This window comes from Stegodyphus dumicola, chromosome 10 (genome assembly GCF_044657685.1).
Source record: "Stegodyphus dumicola isolate Sdum_Otavi_A_Nest chromosome 10, ASM4465768v1".
NCBI lineage: Eukaryota > Metazoa > Arthropoda > Arachnida > Araneae > Eresidae > Stegodyphus > Stegodyphus dumicola.
Window position 1 is genome coordinate 33,336,042 of NC_140777.1, and position 21,959 is coordinate 33,358,000.

The window sequence follows — 21,959 nt, forward strand, 5'->3', positions numbered from 1 at the left end:
GGTGGCCTTGTATTCTCAATCTTCTCAAAAAAGTGGAACTTCCAATGAATATTTTTTCACTTGCTGCTGATTTTTTAAATGATCGGGCGGCCAAATTGCAATTGGGCTCGGCTTCTGCAATTCGTCACCTTGAAAGGGGTTGCCTTCAAGGTTCTGTTTCAGGACCTACGTTTTGGAATATTATTATTAATGATCTCCTATTAAAACTGGAAAATCTTGCTTGTTGTGATACTATAGCCTTTGCGGATGATGTTTTGTTTTGCTTCCAGAGTAGGGACCTTTCTGCTACTTTTTTACAGGCACAAGAGACTTTAAATTTCGCCTCCAACTGGTCAAAAGGTTTTAAATTAGATTTTAATCCTGATAAAACCAGGGTTATTATTATTGAAAAGCGAAACATCTGTTATGATGCATTTCAGTTATCTCTCGATGGCACCCCTTTGACTGTGGTAAAGCAAATGAAATATCTTGGGGTTTTTCTTGACTGTAAATTTTCTTGGAAACAACACTTAACTTATGTATCAGAGAAATGTGATAAATTACAGCGTGGATTAAGTCGTATTGCACGCAACACATACGGTATTAATTACAACGTTCATTCGCTCATCTATAAACAAGGAATTGCCCCCTTCATTATGTATGGCTCTAGAGTCTGGGGTATATCGCTCAAGAAGAAGATATATTATAGATATTTACGACGTGTTTGTTCAAAGGCGGATACTTCTGCGGGTCATATGTGGATATCGTACCGTAAGCTATGAGTCTGTTTATGCAATTTCTGGCTTTCCTCCAATTGACATTGCCATTCTTCATTCTATTGCTTATAAGGAAAATATTTCTGCTTCTACTGTCTCTCAGTATGATTGTATATTACCTCTATCTGATCTCCCTCATCCTTCAGAAAGAAATGCTGTTAATTTTATTCAGTTTAGCAAGTCGTAGATGATTCGCCTGTAACTTGCTATACTGGTGGCAGCAAAATTGATGGCAAGGTTGGTCTCGCATTTGTTGTCTTCAAAAATGGTCTTGAATTTGAGCACTTTCAATTTAGAATCAGAGATGAATGTACTGTTTTCATAGCTGAACTTTTGTGCTTAAACTTCGCCGTCAAATGGGTCTCTAAACAAAACAGTGCTGTTTCAGACTATCTCATTTGTACTGATTCCCTTTCATCCTTGGAGATCTTAAAATGTATTTCTTCTTCTAATAATATCATTATTGAGATTCAAAAAGAACTGAAAAATCTAAAGGATAAAAATATTTCGGTTTCATTTTCATTTGTTCGTGGTCATACAGGTGTTGTTGGGAACGAACGAGCCGATTTCCTTGCTAAGACTGCGACTAAGCAGGAAATTGACACTTTTGTCAATATCCCTAATTCCTTCTATAAGAAGGTCATGTATAAAAGCATTGTGGAGTCGTGGAATCACGAATTCATTAATTCAAATAAAGGGAGTTTTAACTAGAAGATTTTTCCCTTCTATTAAAATGAGATTGTCGTGTCATCATTTCTTCACAAATTATAAATTAACCCAGTTTCTTACTGGACATGGGAATTTTAAAAGTTATTTGAACCGATTTAAGTTGAGTCCTGAGTCTGTCTGTGACTGTGTCCTCGGCGGCGAGGAGAATGTAGAACATGTGCTTCTTCTATGTCCTAAATATGAGAACGAAAGAAAAGTCTTGAAACTGGGACTGAAAAATTTTAATATTAACTGGCCTCCATAGTTTTACCAATTTATTTCCGAGAGAAGTGCTTTTAACACTTTTTGTCAATTCATTGTAAAACTGTGTAATCATCCTTAATTTTATTTCAATTTTCTCTTCTGTTTAGTTTGTATTGTGTTTCTTACTTACTTCTGTAAGCCCCATGTGATACTATGTGGTACATGGGGAACTTGTTGTGTTTCTTTTAATAATAATAATAAAAAAAAAAGGGGGGGCGTTTTTTAACATTTTGTATGTTACCTTTCTTTATTAAATATCATGTTCCTCGCACTTAAACCATAAGATCCAGTGCAACAGCAATATCGCAAAATAGTTTTAAAACGAGCATATCTTTAGAATTTCCGATACAGAGACTCACGCGCTGGAGATAAAAATGTATTTTCTGCACAACGTTGCCATTGCTCGCTTTGAAATCCTTGAGTTTGTTAATCAAAAATTCGTCAAAGTTTTAAAAAATAGGAAATCGATCATAAAACAAATTTCAAATTTCAAATTGGGTCTTCCACATGCTCATATTCGTTGGAGGATTACGTTATTCAAAATTCGATGACTCTATGTACCATTATTTTATGACAATGTGAGAAATATACATACATTTACGCAGATTTTCATTATTTAATTTCTTCAAATATAATGCAGGACTCTAACATTTTATGGCAACAGTTTGAAAAGTGAACCGACATTTATCCGTCCGACGCAAAATGCCAAAACGAAACTAATAGTCCTTCGGGATTCAAATCCCTTTGGACTAAAAAAAAAAAAAAAAAAAAAAAAAAAGAAAGAAAAAGAAAAAAACTTTAATTAAGAATTTAAAAGAATTTTAAAAAAAACTTTTCTTTCATAAGAAGACCAATTTATGGAATGTTTTAGTATTGTATTCTTTGCACCTTAATATTAAACCATTTACTAGTTAACTTTAAGGGTGTTCTCTGCTTATAGGTCATTCCTTCGATTCGCCATATTTCTTTTCTCACACTTTCTTAATGGCTAAGCATACTAACAGTAAGTAGATCGAGACAATGAGTTATAACATAATATTAGATCCAGATTTCTGTGTTTTTGTGGCCAAACATTTCCATCACATTTATTTACTTCTATATTTATCATTCTTTCTATTCCCGTTAGTGCGCATTGTTCTTTGGAAACGGAATGATTTTTATTTCTACCATTTCTCGAAACGTTACATCATTCTGCATAGTTGAAAAATTATACTATTTTTTTCACTTCTTATTCATCGTTTTAGGATTAGGTTAAAATTTTAGAGTACGTTTTCTTTTTTAATCCTGTGACAGAAATAGTAAAAGAGTTTGATTACTTTTGCAATATATGTAATGCAGTGTAATGTGAAGTACACTTTATTTCTATATTCTTAAATGTTATTTATCTCCGAGAAAAGAAGGAAATGTTTCTGGTGATTGCGGAATAAGCAGTGAAAATTCGCTAAATTTTCGTGCAATAGGATTTACTTTAACAATTTCGCGAAGCTTTCGAAGTTCAGGATTTATATTAACTTTTCCGGGGGGGGGGGAGTGTTCATTAGAAACGAACAGTAAGGTAAGACTCTAGTATGTAATAATTATATATATTTAGTTATACATATTTTAATTGAATACTATACATATAACTTATTTTATATTATACATATTTTAATTGAATATTATACATATAACATATTTTATATTACATTTATTTTAATTGAAATATGCATTTATAAACCAATGAAATTTTGGCATAAATGTTTCATTAAGTAGCCAATAAAAGGGGAAAAATAGCTTGGCATCGAAACTGCTTATTTGCAATAACAAGGCAATGAAGGGTATTTCGGGAAATGACTTTCTCTCGTAGTCTAGAAATCCAGCAAAATTTAATACAGTTTCAATTTCTGGTTTATATTTTGGAACAGCATTACTCTAAAATGTATTTTTGCTGAAATTCTAGCAGAAAGCAGAGCAAACATTATTTGAATGTGAAACTAACATAGAAGTACCCGTAAGAGTCAAAAAATAATATTCCTAGGTGAAAAAAATCGAACTTTGTATGAAAATCTGATATTCGAGAAACATTAGAAAATCACCTAAAATTCGACGGATATTCCCACAGTAATAATGCTACTACCCTGCTTATTAGATGCATAATTTAAGAATTAAAATTGAACTTTGTATCGCTGCTTCACGCATATTGTGTTATATATAAGAATTTGCTATTACCACGGCAAACTTTGAGACATATTCGCTGTGAATATATTGTACTTCCAAATCTATTTAAATTTTAAAAAAAATATTACAACTATGATGCGCGACTATCTGTTCCACCATCCCACAGAAAAAATAATTAAAAGAGGAATTTGAATCTTGAGAATAAATATTCCAGTTCTGTCACGAAGTGAAATTCGGTTCTACTTTAACAGTATAATCGACTATATTTCAGTGAAAATTCACAAACCTTTGGTGACTATTTCCTTATCTTCTGGATGAGAGAAGTATTTGGGATCAATCACCGGGGGATCATAAGGGTCTGAAGATTTAAGAGTGATTGTTCCTCTTGCCTTTGGATGCAACATCTGAGCGGCACAGCAGTAGAAAGAAGAGTTCTCGTACGGTCCATAGATGGCTTCATAGTACTGAATAAAAAAAATTCGAAAAATAGAAATCCTTCCAAAATATGCAACAGGTATAATAAGAAACATCTTTTATTTATCATAATAATACTGAAAATATTTCTGACATGACCAGCTTTTGGCAAGTAAGCCATCTACCGTCTTGCCCTTCAGTATTTTTGGCTTAAGAACTAGCAGTACATGTATGAGGTAAAGAAAGAGGGCAAAATATTTAAAAATTATATTTCTTCTTTTATTGTGTGTAATAAGTTATCTATCGCTCATTGCTGCTTGGCAACAACATGCATTCAGTAATAACTAATCTCTCACTACTATGATTTCAACTGCAATAATTACAAATGCAAAAATGGATCTATAAATTAGTTTTATTCACTTAGCATTTTACCAATAATAAGGAAAAAGATGGTTAGTTTCTTGGCCAATATCTCACCAGGTAGACTTTCTCTTGCGAAAAACGTTTGCTCTGCATATTTCATCTTCTCCTTACTCCATAATACATCTTGTACTTTCTTTGATGCCTTATTTTGAACAGATGGTCCTGGAACACCACTGATAGCAATTTCATTCTAAAGTCCCGTACTTGGTATTCTGCCTCCATTTTCTGACAGTCCATAGTCAGAAAATAAAGGCAGAATGTGAGTGCAGGAAACTGAAAACCTATTTTTGGATTAAAACATTTATTTTAGAAGCAATAAGATTTACTGCATTAGCACTTCTTTTTGCGAATTTTTCATAAATTTCATCCTTTCCGCCTTCACCTTCTTTGGCAATAGGTTTTAGCATTAAAAACCACATTTCATCAGTTATTACATTAACTAACCATCTTTTTCGACAATATGCAGACTTTGTCTTAGTAGAAAAGTCTGCTCCGCATACTTGTCTTCTCCTTATTCCATAATATATCTCATACTTTCTTTGTGCGTTACTTCCTGAGACACCTCAGATAGCAATTTCATTCTAAATTCCTGCATTTGATATTCTGCCTGCACTTTCTGGCAGTCCAGAATCGGAAACTGCATGCAGAATATCAAATGCAGGAATCTGAAAAACCTGTTCGGTTTATAACATTTACCTGAGAATTGATAAGATTTACTGCTTCAGCACTAGTTTCTGTGAATTTTTGGCTGCTGTCACGAATTTCGTCATCCCCACTTTTCATCTTTTTTATTACTAGGCTCTAAGACTAAAAACCACATTTCATTAGTTATTTTCCACTAACTGATCATGCTTTGTGACAATATGAACTTTTTTACTACTCATTTTACTACATAATTCATAAGCAATACATAAAATGGACACAATGTGAAATGCGTGAGAAATGAGCAATCATCTTATCAATCACCAGGTATATCACCAGATCTTTCAAAGCATAGAGTTTAGAAACAGCAACAAGAAATTTTATTCACCCCGAGAAGTCGCCATGGACAAAGTTGTCATTTTCCCCTTTTTTTCTATTTCTGCCAGGCATATATAATACTAAAATAATTTTAAAACATAAAATTCGTCTCAGTTCTGAAATACATTATGAATGTAATGCACATAATTTAGTAACACTCTCTACAACGCCATCAGCTACATTTTTATATGAATGAAACGGGTCACAACATCTAAGAGTGTAAGTCAAAGCTAAATGCTAAGAACATAAGCATTTCTCCCTCATTTTTGCATGCCTTCATGACGTAACGGTCGTACACTCGGTGCGCATTAGATATTAGAGAGGTCCAGGTTCGAGTCCCAGAGAGGGCATTGCTCATTTTTTACGTCTCTAGCATAAAACACCTAACGTCTCTATAACAGCACATATGAATATTCACTAGCTTAATGATGTTTTCAAAAAGAACCAAGCCTGTAAATTGTAATCTAAGAATACATTAAAAATAGCAATACCATGCAATGTAGGATTAAAACCATTAAGTGTAAAGCATCTGTTTAAGTGTTGTCTGTTCATCAGTTATTCTGTATCAAAAAGAGAATTCCTGGTCTATTGTAAACAGATGAGAATTAAGATGATCAGGTGAGTTAAAAGATGGAATCATGCCACAGATCTAGCACAAACATAATCTTGGATAATATGTACCTTGTCCCGAAAACTTCTAAACGTTATAGAGTAATCGTGAAAATTCGGTTACAACATGATTACTGCTCTTCTCATTATTTTATAGAAAACAAAAATCGATCTACATTTCTTGCCGATTCGCAGCTTTTACACTGCAAGACTACCAAATTATGACAAATTTTAGATGTTAATGAGGTGAATGTTGAGATCATAATTTTCTTGTTTATTGAGGGCAAATAATTACCTCTGGTTTGATGTTTTGTTGAGTCTTTGCTGGACCTGTGGCTGCTTCGAAGATGTACAGCTGATAATCAGGATAATCTCCAGGAGCTTTAGGCTCATCCTTGTCCAAGAAAGCTATTGTATTTACACCTTGAGCGGAGGTGAGCGGACCTAAGCAAATTAAGTTAAACCAAATTATTATTCTAAACTGATATACGTAATATATACATCAGGATTTAAATCCTATACGGGTTTTGGTTTAAATTTTAAATATAAACAATTTGTTGTCTTTTTCATACGGGAGCGAAACTTATTGCGTTTTACTTTTAGAATGAGTATACAGTTTGCTTAAATAAGGACTTAAGGATTTGTAGAAAAATTTTTATTACTTATTTTATATTTTTTTTCATTTAAAAATGCCAGAGTATAAACACTGGTATTACTTAATGCATTTTTATAATTCGAGCACTATATTTACCACATGCGAAAATAAAGGCTATGTGAGGAATTTTATGAACATGCTATATATGACCAAAAAAAAACTTCATTAATAAATTCTAAGGTTTTTTTTTATAAACAATTTAAAGCGTAAAACGGGTCTAGTTTATGCAGAAATGAAGGAAAAAAAGGTTGTGTTTATTGATACAATTGTTCATTTCTCAAATTACATGCACATGGCTAATCAACAGTTTTACTAGCAGGTAGATAGATATTCAAACCTCAAACTTGAATAAATTCAGTAATGGATTCCTCTGTCGCTAAATGTTTATTTTTGAAAACGTTTTGTGGGCCCATTTCTTTGATCGTTGTGGACCAGGAGGTCGTTGAAAGGCGCTACAATAAGCAGTATTTGTAGTAGTAGAAGCAGTAGAAAATTTCAAGATATTTGAGAGCAATCGATCCAGGACGCCTTCTCAAAACATCGTTCTTTTGTAGGGAAATACAACGTTATATACAGCAGCTGACAATTTGACAAATATCCGCTGCAGTATGATTCTCCAACCTGCAATTTCGCTGTGTGATTTTCACAATGTAGCGTGCCTGACCGTAAGTACGAAGCATTTTGCGTCGACATCAAAGGGCAAAATACGTTTTCTTTTCAACTTTACACCCGGCACGAAATATTTTCACGGCAAGGAATTGACTAGGTAGTGTGTTTATGGGAGCAATGTGTCAAACTACCACGGAGAATATATTTAATTATAATCATTTCTAGAATCACAGTGAATAAAGTCTTATTTATCAAGTAACTCATAAGAAATAAACGCTGCAAATGTTCATAAAATTACCACTTATATATATTATAAATTGAATGTATTTTAATCTGAATCAATTATATATACATAACTAACGGGTTTTAAATTCAATCAAAGTCTTCCAAGAAATTTGAATTTTTAAAATTCTCAATAAATTTTTAAATTTTTTTTTTATTTCAAAGCATACAAACTCCCCGTGCACCCCAGATGTAGAACACAGGGCTTACAGAAATAAGTTAACTAAAACATTAAATATTGCACGCATAAATAAAACGAACAAATGCAGAGAACAGCAGTCTGAACATCCCGAAAACAGACTCCGTTCACTGACCAAGTCGCTCCGAACATTTTCAAATCGTTCTGCAAGCATAACCTAGAACCATCAAATGTACGGGATGAGAAAATCAAATGTTCCACATACTGAGGTTGGTACTCTTTTTGAACATTCACATAAATTGGTTGATCTTAGATTAAAACGAAACAGGTAACTTGCAAATTTGCCGTGACCAGATAAAAACTTAGAAACTTTAAAATTAATAGGGAGAAAAGACTCGGAATGCAGTCTATGGTAAATAGAAAGAAAAAACTTTTTGGTGGCCTCAGCATTACAAGATGAAATATATTCCTCATTCCACTTAGCTAAAAAAGGAACTGAAAGGACTTCCAATAGTTCTTTGGAAGGGTAATGTTGATATCAATGGGTAAATTTAAGGCATCTTTATAGCTAAAAGTCTCAGCTCTTTCATTTCCATAGAAACCGTGATGAGCACGCACATAAGCAAAGAGGATATCAATTCTTCTACACTCATGTCCATAAATTAAGGATAATTAGAAGTCACGCGGAAATCGAACTCTAAAATAAATATATCACCTGTAAAATCACTACACACATCTTCAAGAATCATATGCAAATTTCAGGAAGGAACCAGATGACACCGATGGTACGTCACAATAACGAGAGTGTAAGAGAGTGATATATAAGGAATACAGGCAAAAAAGTAAAATTGTTCACAGGCGCTTTATAAGCATTTCAGTGCAATAACCGAATAGTTATGACACAAAGGACGCATTTGGATGATTTTTTACGTGGTAGAATTATCGGCCGTCTGGAATGTCGACGTACCCAACTGGAAATATCAGACGAACTTGGAATTGCCAGAGTGTCATCTCCAGGCTTTGGCAACGATTCCAAGATGATGGTAATGTGAGTAGACGTTACAGCACAGGTCGCCCCAGAGTTACAACGCCGAATGAGGACCGGTATTTGGCAGTTACTGCCAAAAGAAACAGGCGGAGCCCAGCCTCAGACCTGTCTCGTCAGCTCTCTTCAGCCACTGGTATATCAATTTCAAGGCAGACTGTGTACAGACGCTTAGGGCAGATTGCTCTATATGCTCGTAGACCTGTCAGATGCGTTCCACTTACTGCAACTCACTGTCGCCTGCGGTTAGCCTGGAGTAGAGAGCATGCATTGTGGACACCGCGACAGTGGACTTGTGTGATGTTTTCCGACGAGTCCAGGTTTAGCTTGCAGTCTGATTCTCGCTGGACTTTCTTATGGAGAGCTCCAGGTACCCGTTACCACCAAGAAAACATCATTGAACGACACCGTTACGGTGGTGCAGGAGTGCTCGTTTGGGATGGAATTATTCTGGGTTCCAGAACTGACCTGCATGTTCAAATTGAAACCATGACAAATCTATCGGGACGTCATTCTGGAGCAACATGTACGTTTGTTTCGGGGCGCCATGGGCGCACAATTTGTGTTTATGGATGACAACGCACGTCCTCACCGTGCAAACATCGTAAGCAAATGCCTTTATTTGGAGGATATCACCCGTATGGACTGGCCAGCATTCTCATCGCACTTGAGTCCAGTAGAGCACGTATGGGATATGCTTGGCTGGCGAATTGCAGCCCGTCAACCACCTCCTACATGTCTACCGGAAATTCGCAGAGCATTGCTTTTTGAGTGGTGTAATATCCCTCAAGATCAGGTCTATAATTTGATACTCAGCATGCCTAGGCGTTATATGGGCTGTATTACATCGTCTGGGAGACATACAATGTATTAACAATCATACCAACCATGTAATATTGGTTTTTTGTAAATAGGTGTTTTTTGTAATTTGCTCCATGGAGAAAAAATCGCTAATTTTTTTAATAATATCAAACATATAGCATCTTTTTTTGCTCTTTACCTTTTGTTTAATAAATAAGCTTTACAAATAAGTCAAATTTGTTTTGCTTCTAACTCTTCCTTTGCCTGATTTTGCATTATCCTTAATTTATGGACATGAGTGTATTTCTAAGCGAACTGACACTAAACAAGGTTTCAGTAACTAATTTGTCGCAGCTGGTAGTACTGTTCAGAAGGTGAAGAAAATAAAGAGAATCAGAACAAATGAGGTACCTTGAGAATACTGTCCCATTATCCTTGATCCAGTTGACGACAAGATAAATACACAGAAGTTCTGCTTCAAAAACTGTGCATTCATTCCTTAGACGTTGTCTAAAATAACAAACTCGGAATAAACTTCAAAAAAGAACAAATCAAGGCCAATCTTGTTGTTCATCTTACTGCCATCTATAAAAAAACCATATGAAAACTCATTTCAATAGTCTCTTTATAATCGCAGAAATTTATGAGCTCTAAAGTAGCTAGATGAGGGAGATCAGGAAGGGGAACAATTCCATTTATGCAGTCTTCCAAAGTATCTGTTGCCAATGACTCGAAAATATTATTCTTATATTTATTTTCAAAATCTATAGGCGGAACTCCTGTAAGAACAAAAGTAGCCTTATAGCTTAAGGTTCTATAACCACTAATAATACGAAGAAGAATTCTCCGTTGAATCTTTCTCAAATTCCTTTTGTCTTTTCACAAATTCTTTCTTTGCAAAAACATGTGCCCAAGCAGACAGCCGTACGAAATGAAAAGTACAATACACTGCTTGTACATCAGTTTCTTAACATCATAGCTTACTCCAAAAGTATTTTGGGGAATTCATTAATAATTTTTTCACATTTAGCAGAAAGGAATTCAGTGTGCTTTTTCCATGTAAATTTTTGGTCAAGAATGACACCAAGATACTTAACATTTTCTACAAATTCCAACGGAGAATCGTCGAGTATCAAAAGGAGCAATAATTTGTTCATCAGTCTTTCTGAGAGCAATCATAGCTTTACTTTTTGAGGGATTGAAAGTAAGTTTATGAGAAATCGCCCAACTGGAGACAAAATCAAGCACTTCTTGTACTCTCAAATAATGTTATTCAAAGTCTTTCCTTGGAAAATTAAAAGCAAGTCGTCTGCAAATGCAATTTTTAAACAACCTTTGAGATGATTCAAAAGATAATTTATTATTATGTTCCATAGAGCAGGTCAGGATACATAGCCTTGAGGACACCCTTTTCCTAGAGAATAAACCAGCTTCGGTCCCAAGCTGAAGCTCAGCGGTTCTCCCGTTCAAAAAGCTTTTAAGCAGATTATAGGTATTATGTGGTATTACTAGCACCTATTAGAATTTTTAAGATAAATAGCCAAGGATTATTTTGCCTCTTTGAAATCTAGGAAAATAAGAACTGTTGTAAATTTCATTTTCTTTCCACACTGCAAGATATTACAAAGACGAATAATGGCATTTTCAGCACACTCCCGAGGAGAAAACCCGAACTGAAAATCATTATAAAAACATTTCTGTCTCAAGTACCAATTTGTTCGGTTAATGAAGAGAGTTTCAAGACATTTTCCCAAAGCAGACAAAAGACTAATGCATCTAATATTTATAAGATAAGGAGTTCTTGTATCTAAAGTTTTAGGAATTAAAACAACCCGAGCCCTCTTGCATTGCGCTGGAAAAATTCCTTATTGTAAACAAAGATTGAAAAGTCTGTGCATAAAAAGTGCTATCCACTGCGTGAAAGTGCTGTACAATTTCAATTTAAACAGAGTCTAGCCCAGATGATTTGTTCTTGAGATTTTTAATAACACTGTTAACTTCTGAAGTAGAGAACAGACAGTCCATAAATGAAATATAAAATCCCTCAGACTCAGTACGCGTAGCTTTATGATAATTTCTATCATCCCGCACATTATCTCTTGGGAAATTCTTTGTCATTATAGCAACAACTGCATCACTCAAACTCGGAGTAACACTGCCATCCGGAAGTTTAATTCCCGAAATCTCAATCCTTTTCGCAAAACTAGTCTTGACCCCATACTTATATATATATATATATATATATATATATTTCCAGACATTATGAACATTAATAGTTGAGGGAAAATTTCTCCACGAGTCAAGCTTTGCATTAGCTAATTTAGCTTTATAATTATGTCGCAACTCAAAATACTTAATTTTATATATATCTTTAAGAACACTGTTTCTTTCTCCTCTGGAGTCTACTCTAGAAGCATTTACATGCTTTCTATAATTTAGAATTTCCTTAGACCATCAAGGAACACCATTCTTCATATTTTTCTTCATCGGAATTAAAAATAACGGTAGGAAGTCTATTTACATCATTTTCTAATGCAATACAATCAGAGGAACTGTTAAGAAGGACATTCAAGTTATACAGTTCTCTCTTACAAAGTTCAGTAAATAAATACCAGGTCGCTCTTTTTAAATTAAAAGTATACAACTTGGAAGATGTAATCGTACGACATAAAACAAGTTCAAGATAATCATTTTACGACCAGAAATAGAATCTTCCTCAGAGATATCTCAACCTTGAATGTATGGCAGCAGTTCCAAGCTACAAAGCGTAAGGTCAATATAACTCGAGCCATGCGTAGAACAGAAAGTAGTTCCTCGAGTTTCATTAACTAGAAACAAATGATTTGCATTAATAAAATTGCCAAGCTTCGTTCCTTTAGCATCAGTAATAAGACTATGAAAAATAACTGATTTGCTATTCGAATCCATATCACATAAAAAAATTGTATGGTTTCTTAATCATTGAAATACGTGAAATTTTTAATAATTCTACGTCAATATTAGTTTGGGGCTCAAAATAAGCAGAGCAAATGGTCAGATCAGATGCATTAATTTTTATATCTAAAACAACAATATTATAAACTGTATGATTTAGGTAGACTAGAAGAGAAACACTCTAATATGACAATTAAAATCGTAAAAACAACCTTGTATTTAGCGTAAGTATAATGAAACACTCAATCGATTTCGAGGGCAGCTAAAGGTCCCTCCTCATCAGGAGAAAGAAATACCTAGAAAGAAGAAAAATGAAGGGGAAGGAGTCTCAGAAACACGTGGTCCTTATCAGCACTGCACGTGGTTATAACCGGAATTTTAATCAGAGTTACACTGGCCGCCTACTTTTACTGAGCCATGCTATCTGATCAAACATGTAACACAAAGGACAAGAAAATTAGCGAAGTTAAAAATAGGGAGCGAGGGGCAACTGCACCCTCACGCTCAAAATCTGAACTTCGAATAATGGAAAGCAACCGCTGAACGGATTTTGATACCCTCTGGTAGTACCAAACGCGAGGAGGTAACGCCATCTATAGGCAAAAATAGTATAAACTGAATCAAGATAGTAGAATTTTAAAGGCATTAGGAAGGACTGGATTGGACTTAAAATCATTAACTAAACATGCTAAATCTTTGTGAATATGAAAAGACTCAAGAAAATCCAATTCACCTATGGAAGAAGCCTTTTGGATAATTTTTGCAGACCCAAAGTCAAAATTATGGTTAAATGTCCAACTATGATACGCTATTGAAGACTTGTTAATTTCGCCTTTTCTGACATAAGATTCATGTTCCTTGATACGGAACTTCAACGCTCTTTTTGTTTGGCCAATATATCTTAAAGCACAGTGACACGATATACTATAAATTCCCCAAGAATTCAAGACAGAAACGCAATCTTTTAAAATCGAAGGGTGAATTTTATTAGTAGGGGAGAAACCGACTTGAAAATTAAATTTCTAGAGAATCCGTGCAATTTTATAGCTAACAGAAGGATAAAATAGGAAGCACGACAAGGTCATTAATATTATTTCTAACAGTGGAATGTCTTCTTTGATGGGAATCTGAAAATTTTTTAACGGCTTTTTGAGAGCTTTGAGAGCTAACGGCTTTGAGAGCAGTTGTGATTCACCGTGAATTTTCTCCCGTGATTATTGATAAAGCCGTATTGACTGAAAATGATAGTCAAAGCCGTTGTTCCTCGGTATACGTCTGTAGAGACATTAGGTATTTTGGAAGCAGGCAAGAGGAAAAGTTAACAACTCCTTCGCCGGGAATCGAACCGGTGACCTCTGGAATACCGGCCCAGTATGCAGACCACCACACCACGAAAGTGGGAGAAATACCTTATAAGGCAATAAAGTATACTTAGACAGTTTATAAAAACGAAATAAAACGGAAAGAAGGCGTCAAATCTGATGATTAACTCATACGTCATCACCTACAGTCAACGTCTTACTCACCGACGGTTTACATTATTGCAACGGTTTCACGGCCTCTAATGTGAAGCGATGCAATATATTTAGATTGATTATTAAAATTAAATTAAATTGCAGAACATTAGCGACCATAAAAGCCGTTGGCCACCGATTCCCTAACAAATGACTATCGCCAGTTTGGATACTACAATGTTTTCGTACAGTGCCAAGGTAGGGATGATAAATGCATAATAGCGTAACATTACATAACATACACCTCACAAATTTCGGAAAGTACTAAGAACATTTCTAGCATCAAAAATAAAATAATCACAAAATATAAAAAAGTGCATTTTATTGCATTTCAGGTGCTCAGTTTGTTAAGCAATTATAGTCATAATTTGAAAGCAAATTAAAAAACCTTATGCTGCATGAAATAGCATCACAGTGAGGGATAACGATTTGTCAGGCCGCGTGAGTGATAACTACTGTGGTATGATAAAGTAGCATAACATAATGGACCCACAAAATTAGAGTAAGGTATACCCGTTTCTAATGCCTAAAAAACCTTTAATAGCATGCTTAATGTCTGGTGTCTTTATTACAATTATTAAATAACCACTCACCTGTTTTTGAAACTATATAGTCCCAAATGCTTGACTGGTCTTTTTGCTTCTCCTCAAATGGTTTATCACTCATTTCATACGGTAACACCGCAAGGCAGTGATCTTGTAAATTACGACCGACTGGTAAATCCGCCACTAGTGGTATCTGAAACAATTTCTGAATGGTAAAAATTTGTAGCTTGAATAATTTAATTCAATTAAACATTAAAGCTTAATATTAAAATCTTTTCTATTTTCGAATACTGTTCCCGTGGGAGAAAGAAAAAAGAAATAAAAGTGCATAAAACAGCTTTTTTTTTTTTTTTTGTGGTTGATTCTTTAGTTTGGTTTGGTTTAGTTGATTATGACAAAGCTCATGAGCTATCTGTCTAAGGGAAGGGAGGACTTCGTGGAAGAATTTCTAAGGGAAAGTGGCTCGTATACACCTCGGTTTTTCGAGCCAGGATAAATGAAAACTTAACTATTATCTTCTTGGGATTCATATCTTAAATGCTCCATGGCTAGCTGCTACCTACTAGAATAAATTAGAATTTCAATAATAGTAACACAGATAAATAACTGACTTGCAGAACTTTGTAATGTAAGCAATACAGTGCGAAGAACATAGTCAAGAGGTAAGAGAATTTAGGCAAGCATTGTGACATAAAGGGGAAAAAGAGTAATAGTCTTAGCGAGAAGAAGTGCCGTTATATTGTGAACTCAGTGCATACATACATACGTAATGCATCTGAGGAACGTAACGTGTAACATACATACGTAATGTAGCCAGGAAAGAATTCATAAAAACATTCATCAACGTAGATTTGTTTTTAGTTAAAGCTCTTTCAGCAACTTCATCTTTTGCTAAAATAAAATTTGGCGAGTCGTTCTTTCCCAACTTGTTTACTGTTTAAATTACTATAATATAAAGAGCGGTTTACAAACTGACATATCAGAAAAAGGTTTATAAATTTTTAATCTAAAATATACTATAGAAGGTACTATATATATATATATATATATATATATGTATGTATATATATATATATATATATATATATATATGTTACTATTCAAATACGTATTGGAAAACATATTGCTAGCCGTATGCAAGAAGTATTTAATATGTCCTCATTCCTTGGTATATATATATATAAGCTCAAAAATGAGGCGGATTTTCAAGTTTGCAGTAACGTCATGATGCAAATCCTCTGTCACTCGTTACTAGAAACCATATTACCTACTGTAATTTGTTGATATCTTTTAGTATCTTAAATTAATTCACCAGCTATTATGACTTTGGTATTTACTATAATTTATCCTTTCCGTATTCCTTACCAGAATGCAAATTAGCTTTGAATGTCCTTAAGTATAGAGTTTGAATCATAGTGAGAGAGCCTTTGGCAATCGTGTCTCTCCGTATGCATTCCTCTCCAGCTGTGCTTCAAACTGATAATCTACATTAGAAGTTTCACTAGTCGATATTTTAAATACACGCCCGTGGAATGCTTAAGTCAGCTTATATCTTACTCTATTTTATATGTACTCTTAGACTACATTATCAACATTTGAATTTGAGTGTCTTTTATAGTTAATGTAACGAGCCACATGTGGGGGTTTCGTCTGTAGCACAAGTTGTGCTTTATCAACTTACGACTAAATCTGAATGAGAATTTCGAGCTCATATTGATGTTCTGTCTATATACGGAATATTTTCAAGACAGTTGAAAGGTTGTCCTCATAAAGCTCCGATATTATTCCACGCGATTTCTTATTGTAAGTATGTCAGTAAGTGCAACATAACTGCACGTGGCTAACGCAGTTTCTTCCAGAATAGTTTTCTGTCAAGCGCAAATTCGCATAAAATTATAAGAAACTTGTGTATCTGGAATTTCGATGAGATTATTTACAGTAGCATATGACTCGATAAAAGATACGAGGCCTTAGGCAGAGCGCTCATTCAAGGAAACCCACCTGCCAATTTGTTTTTTAATTTATTCTGAGTGAAAGCAGGATTATGCAAAGTTGGACGACGATTTGTATGGGACCCTCTGAAATCTAATGCCCTAGACTAGGGCGGTAATCATGTTCTAATAGTGTGCTTTCCGAACAGTGTCTTTCTACTCAATGTGCACTCTGAATGCTGTCATTATCATTCCAATCTTAAGCAAATGTTTCAGTTGAAGCTACTAAACGTTTTGACAGCATCATTCGTGGAGACTTTGAAAAATCCGAAACTTCTGGTTTCCACAACTTCTTCTAGGGTACGAAACCATTCGCGATAACGTGATCTTAAAATAATGCAAACGTTAAACATTTTTAAACTGCTTTGAGCCATTTCAAAGATCTTTCGAAGACATTTCAAAGATATAGATTTTGTGTCTTTAAATCAAGGGCAGCAGATATTGGCTACATAAAATCTGGTAAAAAATTCCATTTAAACATTTTTTTATAAGGGGATCATATTTTAAAGAAAGCAGATTAAGATACCTTAGAGAACTTTCCCACCAATTGTTACTTGCCTGGGATTGGTTCAAAAATTCAATCCTAAAACTTCGCAGACTAATTGTATAGGATGCGATAATTAACGTTAAACTTCCATTTTTACATCTTCTTCCACCGCGCAAAACTATACCCGTTAACGAAAAACTTAAAATAATGCAAATTTTAAATTTTATTAAACTGTTTGCCCCATTTGAGACATTTCAAAAGTATAGCTTTCGGTCCTTTAAAACCAGGGCAGCAGATATTGGCTACACAAATTCTGGTAAAAAATTCCGTTAAAAATTTTTTCTTTCGTAAATAGATGACATTCTAAAGAAAGCAGGTTGAGAAACCTTAGAGAACATTCTCGTCAGTTGTTATTTGGCTGGGAATGGTTGAAAAATATTCAGTCCTAAAACTTCGTAAACTCATTATACAGGATGCAGTATTTGACATTACCCATTTTAAAAGTAGGACAGCGGTCCAATCTAGATAGCAGTTAGCGACGTTGATTGCTATAAAGAAAGGCCCAGGTTCAAATCTCTAAGGCATTGATGTGCGACATGGGCCATTCTAAATATGCGGCGAGCCGAAAGTCCTCTCAAGAGGTTTTTGGTAGGTGAAGAAGGAGACCCTCGGATCCGTCTTCCCGGGGTGCTCTCCGTCAAAACTGGGGGCGGAACTGAGTAAAGTCGTGCTGTCACCTGCACGATGTTCAAACCTCTTGCCAACGATATGCGCAATCTTGCACTCCTTACCACGATCAATTTCGTAGGCTTGATTTGATGTTACTGTCAGACAAGTGAAATAGGTCACAAAGACAAAAACAAAAGTAGGACGGCATTTTGTTCGCAGTAATAAATACTAACATGAATGGTTAGGCAAACTGAACATGGTTAGATATTCTTGGGGATGTCAGGACATTCCTGCCATCTCCCAGATCCAGTTGCCATATTGCAAAGTATAGTCATAAGCCCAACCTCGTGACTAATTTTAACCGTGTTCAGCTGTATTTAGCGCTGTACGTAACTCTACATTAAAAATAAGTAACGTTAAATACCACCCTCTGTATATAGGCATATAAATTTACTTGGTAAAATACACGTGTAAACTGTGATGACGATAAAAATATATGTGAAGAACTCCTACGTTAAATTTTTCAAGTTCTTCTTGAGGGCCAATACCGGACAGCATCAGTAGCTGGGCAGAATTCACAGTTCCAGCCGAGAGAATGACCTCCTTGAAAGCCCTCACTTTGCGTTCCTTGCCTTCAAAATCGAATATCACACCTTGGGCTTGATGATTATGGATAATTATCTGAAAAATAATAGAACGGCAGTCATAATGAAAACAGCGGTCATAAAATAAGTTTTTTTTTTCAATTACATTTCCAAATTCAGAAATTAATGCAAAAAATAATATTTTTTATTTTTTTTATTTTATTTGTTTATTGATCGCAAATTATTGATATTTTTATTAATAACTTCTTTAAAATTGAAAATAAATTCCAGCTTTCTTGGATATCAATTCTGGGACAGATCTTAATGCTAAATCTTACTGTGTGGTATCCATCGTATAAAGCAGCTTTCCTTGCTCTCAGAAAAGAAAAATTAAGGATTTTACGGAAGGACTATGTTTCATGCATGATTTCTGCCGTGACAGACAGGAAGGGCTTTGTATAGGAACCTAGCTGGTATTTTCCTCATACAGAAATAAAACCATGAACCATTTTCCCTGAGTGAAATATGAAATATATTAAAGTAAGTAATACAGTAGAACATTGATTATCTGTCACTTTCAAGACTTTCTTCAAGACGGATAAAATAACAGGCGGATAATAGAAATTCCTCCAGCGGCCATCGCCACCAGGTTCAGGCTTTTTAGAACGAAGATTTACGTAGCCAATTACAGATAAAATTCAAGATTAGAACTGAAGTTTGACTAAGCAGCTGTTGTTTCTCATTCAGCTTCTCATTAGATCTTATAAGCTCTTAGTTTGCTTATAAAGCGCATTAAAATTGCAAATGGGATTAATCCTAACTTTTCTCTAATCCGAGTTCGAATCCCAAGTTAAAAGTTTCTCAAATCTCTCGAATCCTTCATATAACAATAATAAGAAGAAAAAAATAACCTTTTACTTAGTATTAAGATTTTTTAATTAGAGCAAAAAATAAAATCTAGTTTTAATAAAAGAAATTCACAAAACGGTTTTAAAAACTTCCTCTATATTTAAATTTTTAAATGAAGACTGTAAAGGAAATGTGTAATTAAGACCATTGAAGTTTTAGATTATTTTTACAAAAAATTTCGGTAAAAAAGAAATACAGTAAATAACAGTTCAAGATTTCACAATTTTCCCCATTTTTTATAAAATTCAAATCAAATGTATAGGAAGGATTCTTTTAAAGAGTTAATACAGATAACCACCGAACTGGGTATATCTAAATTATCTCCAGAAATTCAAGAAAAATCAAAAAAATTTTTCTTTAAAAAATTCATAAAAGTATACTTTTTTTATGGCATTCAGAGCATACATTAAATGACGCTGATGATCCGGTCACCACCAATAATTCATTAATAGTATTCTATTTTTAATGAACGCTTCTACTGAATTTGAACAAATCTAACTCTTTCTGTGTTCGAATATAACTAATGTTTCGTTTAGTTAGATTTCGAAAGATTAGAGTAGTGAGAAATGCGCTAAGATTCAAGTATTCGAATGTCAAGCATTTTTCAAGATTCATGTGATTCAAAGATTTGAATGTCACGCCTGTGCTAAAAACATATTCGAAATAGATCCAAAACAATATCTAGCCACAACTCGATAATTATTAAAGTTTCGGCGAAAGAGACTGAAATTGGTAGCTGCACCGGGTGGCAAATTTTTAAAATTTATAAAAGCAAAGAGAAGCAAAATTTAAGAGCTGCAGCGATCAATGGCGGCATAACACCTGGCATGAAGTACACCCCGAATATAAGAGCTGCAGATTCATGGAACCAAACAGATGTTACTTAATAAATCTTATGCCTTCCTGTAAGGCCGATAAATTTTATCGAGAAACATAAAGCATAACATTAGTCCTGACTATCAAATGTCTTTAACATGACTCACCATCACTGTTTCTTGTTTATTTTCTCTTCTTATTGTTGTAAATAGAAATTAATTTGTGATTACAGCCGAAAACATCGTGGAGAAAACAACGCAAGGCGAAAACGTCGTGGTACAAAACATCGAGGAAGAAAAGAAAGCAAAGAGAAAACGTCACAGTTCCTAAAACATCGTGGTACAAAATATCGTGCACGAATATAAAGCGGTTCAAAAACTTCGCAGTTTAAAATCATCGTCTTCGAAAATATCGTGGTAAAAAGTAATGTGCACTGCGCAAGAAAAAAGTGAAACAGTTATATATATATTCCGTTCTACTGGGCCGACTGAGGAAATTGAAACTTTTTTCATGGTCTCGAAAGCGCGACTTAGGATATATATTAGATTTTTATATAGTATTGTACTAACATAGGTATTTTGATACAAAATCGGACTTTTTCTAAAGTTACGTACCATTTTTTTTTTTTTTCATATTATGCCTAAAAATTAAATTTTGTCAAATTTGGTGCGGAATTTACAGAGAAATACAAAAATTATCTTTGTGAATTTTTTTTCAGTTTGCGACAAGAGAGTTCACTTGGCGAACTTATTAATATATAGTAACCTATTTTCCTTTCCCTTCTATTCTGCAGGACGGAAAAAAAGTCACATCGTTCCTACTTTCAAATAATTTTTACAAAGTGCCTCAACACATTTGATGATATTATCGCTTTCAACAAATATGCCAAATTTCAAACGCCCCAATATATAAATTCACGTAGATCTTCGGAATTTGAATAAAAAAACTGTAATTTTTTGCCGGTATGCTTAGAAATACATCTACTTTAAGAGGATGGTAAAAGTTTTATAGATTCTAATTCAAAATTGTTTTCGAAAAATTATTTAACCGAACCAAAATTTCGAATTCTGGATGAACGAATCAAGTAAGTTTAATAAAAAAAAAAGATCTTAATAAATACATATCAGATTCAATTAACATCGAGGAGCTAAAATTTTGAGAGTTAATTTTTTTAAAAACTACTCGTGCGATTTTTACAGAACTCGGCAGTTTGGCGTATTTTGAGTCGTAGAATTGAAATGTGGAAGAAAATTGGCATATCATTTCAGAAAAAGTCCGATTTTGGGTCAAAATACATATATTAGGACAATGCTGTATATAAATCTAATACATATCCTGAGTCGCACTTTCGAGACATGAAAAATGCAATTTGAATTTCGTCAATTGACCCAGTAGAACGGGAGATATAGAATCGGCGTATAAGCACACACGATCGTCAGTGGACCCGAAAACCTGATTCGTCGGACCTTGCAACTTTCTTCCATTCTTCTAACGTCCAATTCCGATGTTTTCTGTTCCATTGCAGACGCAGCTGGCGATGACGTACCGTCAGTGCAGGGACATGCTTCGGCCTCCGGCTGCGTAAGCCAATACGCAACAATGTACGCTGGGCAATGTGTTGAGAAACAC

At 34.4% G+C, this 21,959-nt stretch overlaps 1 protein-coding gene across 1 annotated transcript in view; it reads right to left on the bottom strand.

Moving 5' to 3' along the window:
• The window catches only part of LOC118198201 (glucose dehydrogenase [FAD, quinone]-like), a 76,606-nt gene that overhangs the window by 15,785 nt on the left and 38,862 nt on the right, over positions 1 to 21,959 (bottom strand). Inside the window, exons 7-10 of the mRNA XM_085824859.1 lie at positions 18,535 to 18,702; positions 14,923 to 15,067; positions 6,646 to 6,794; positions 4,171 to 4,348 (exon numbers count right to left, since the gene is read on the bottom strand). Coding sequence (XP_085680985.1) covers positions 4,171 to 4,348; positions 6,646 to 6,794; positions 14,923 to 15,067; positions 18,535 to 18,702 — 640 coding nt within the window. The remainder of the gene's footprint in view (positions 1 to 4,170; positions 4,349 to 6,645; positions 6,795 to 14,922; positions 15,068 to 18,534; positions 18,703 to 21,959) is intronic.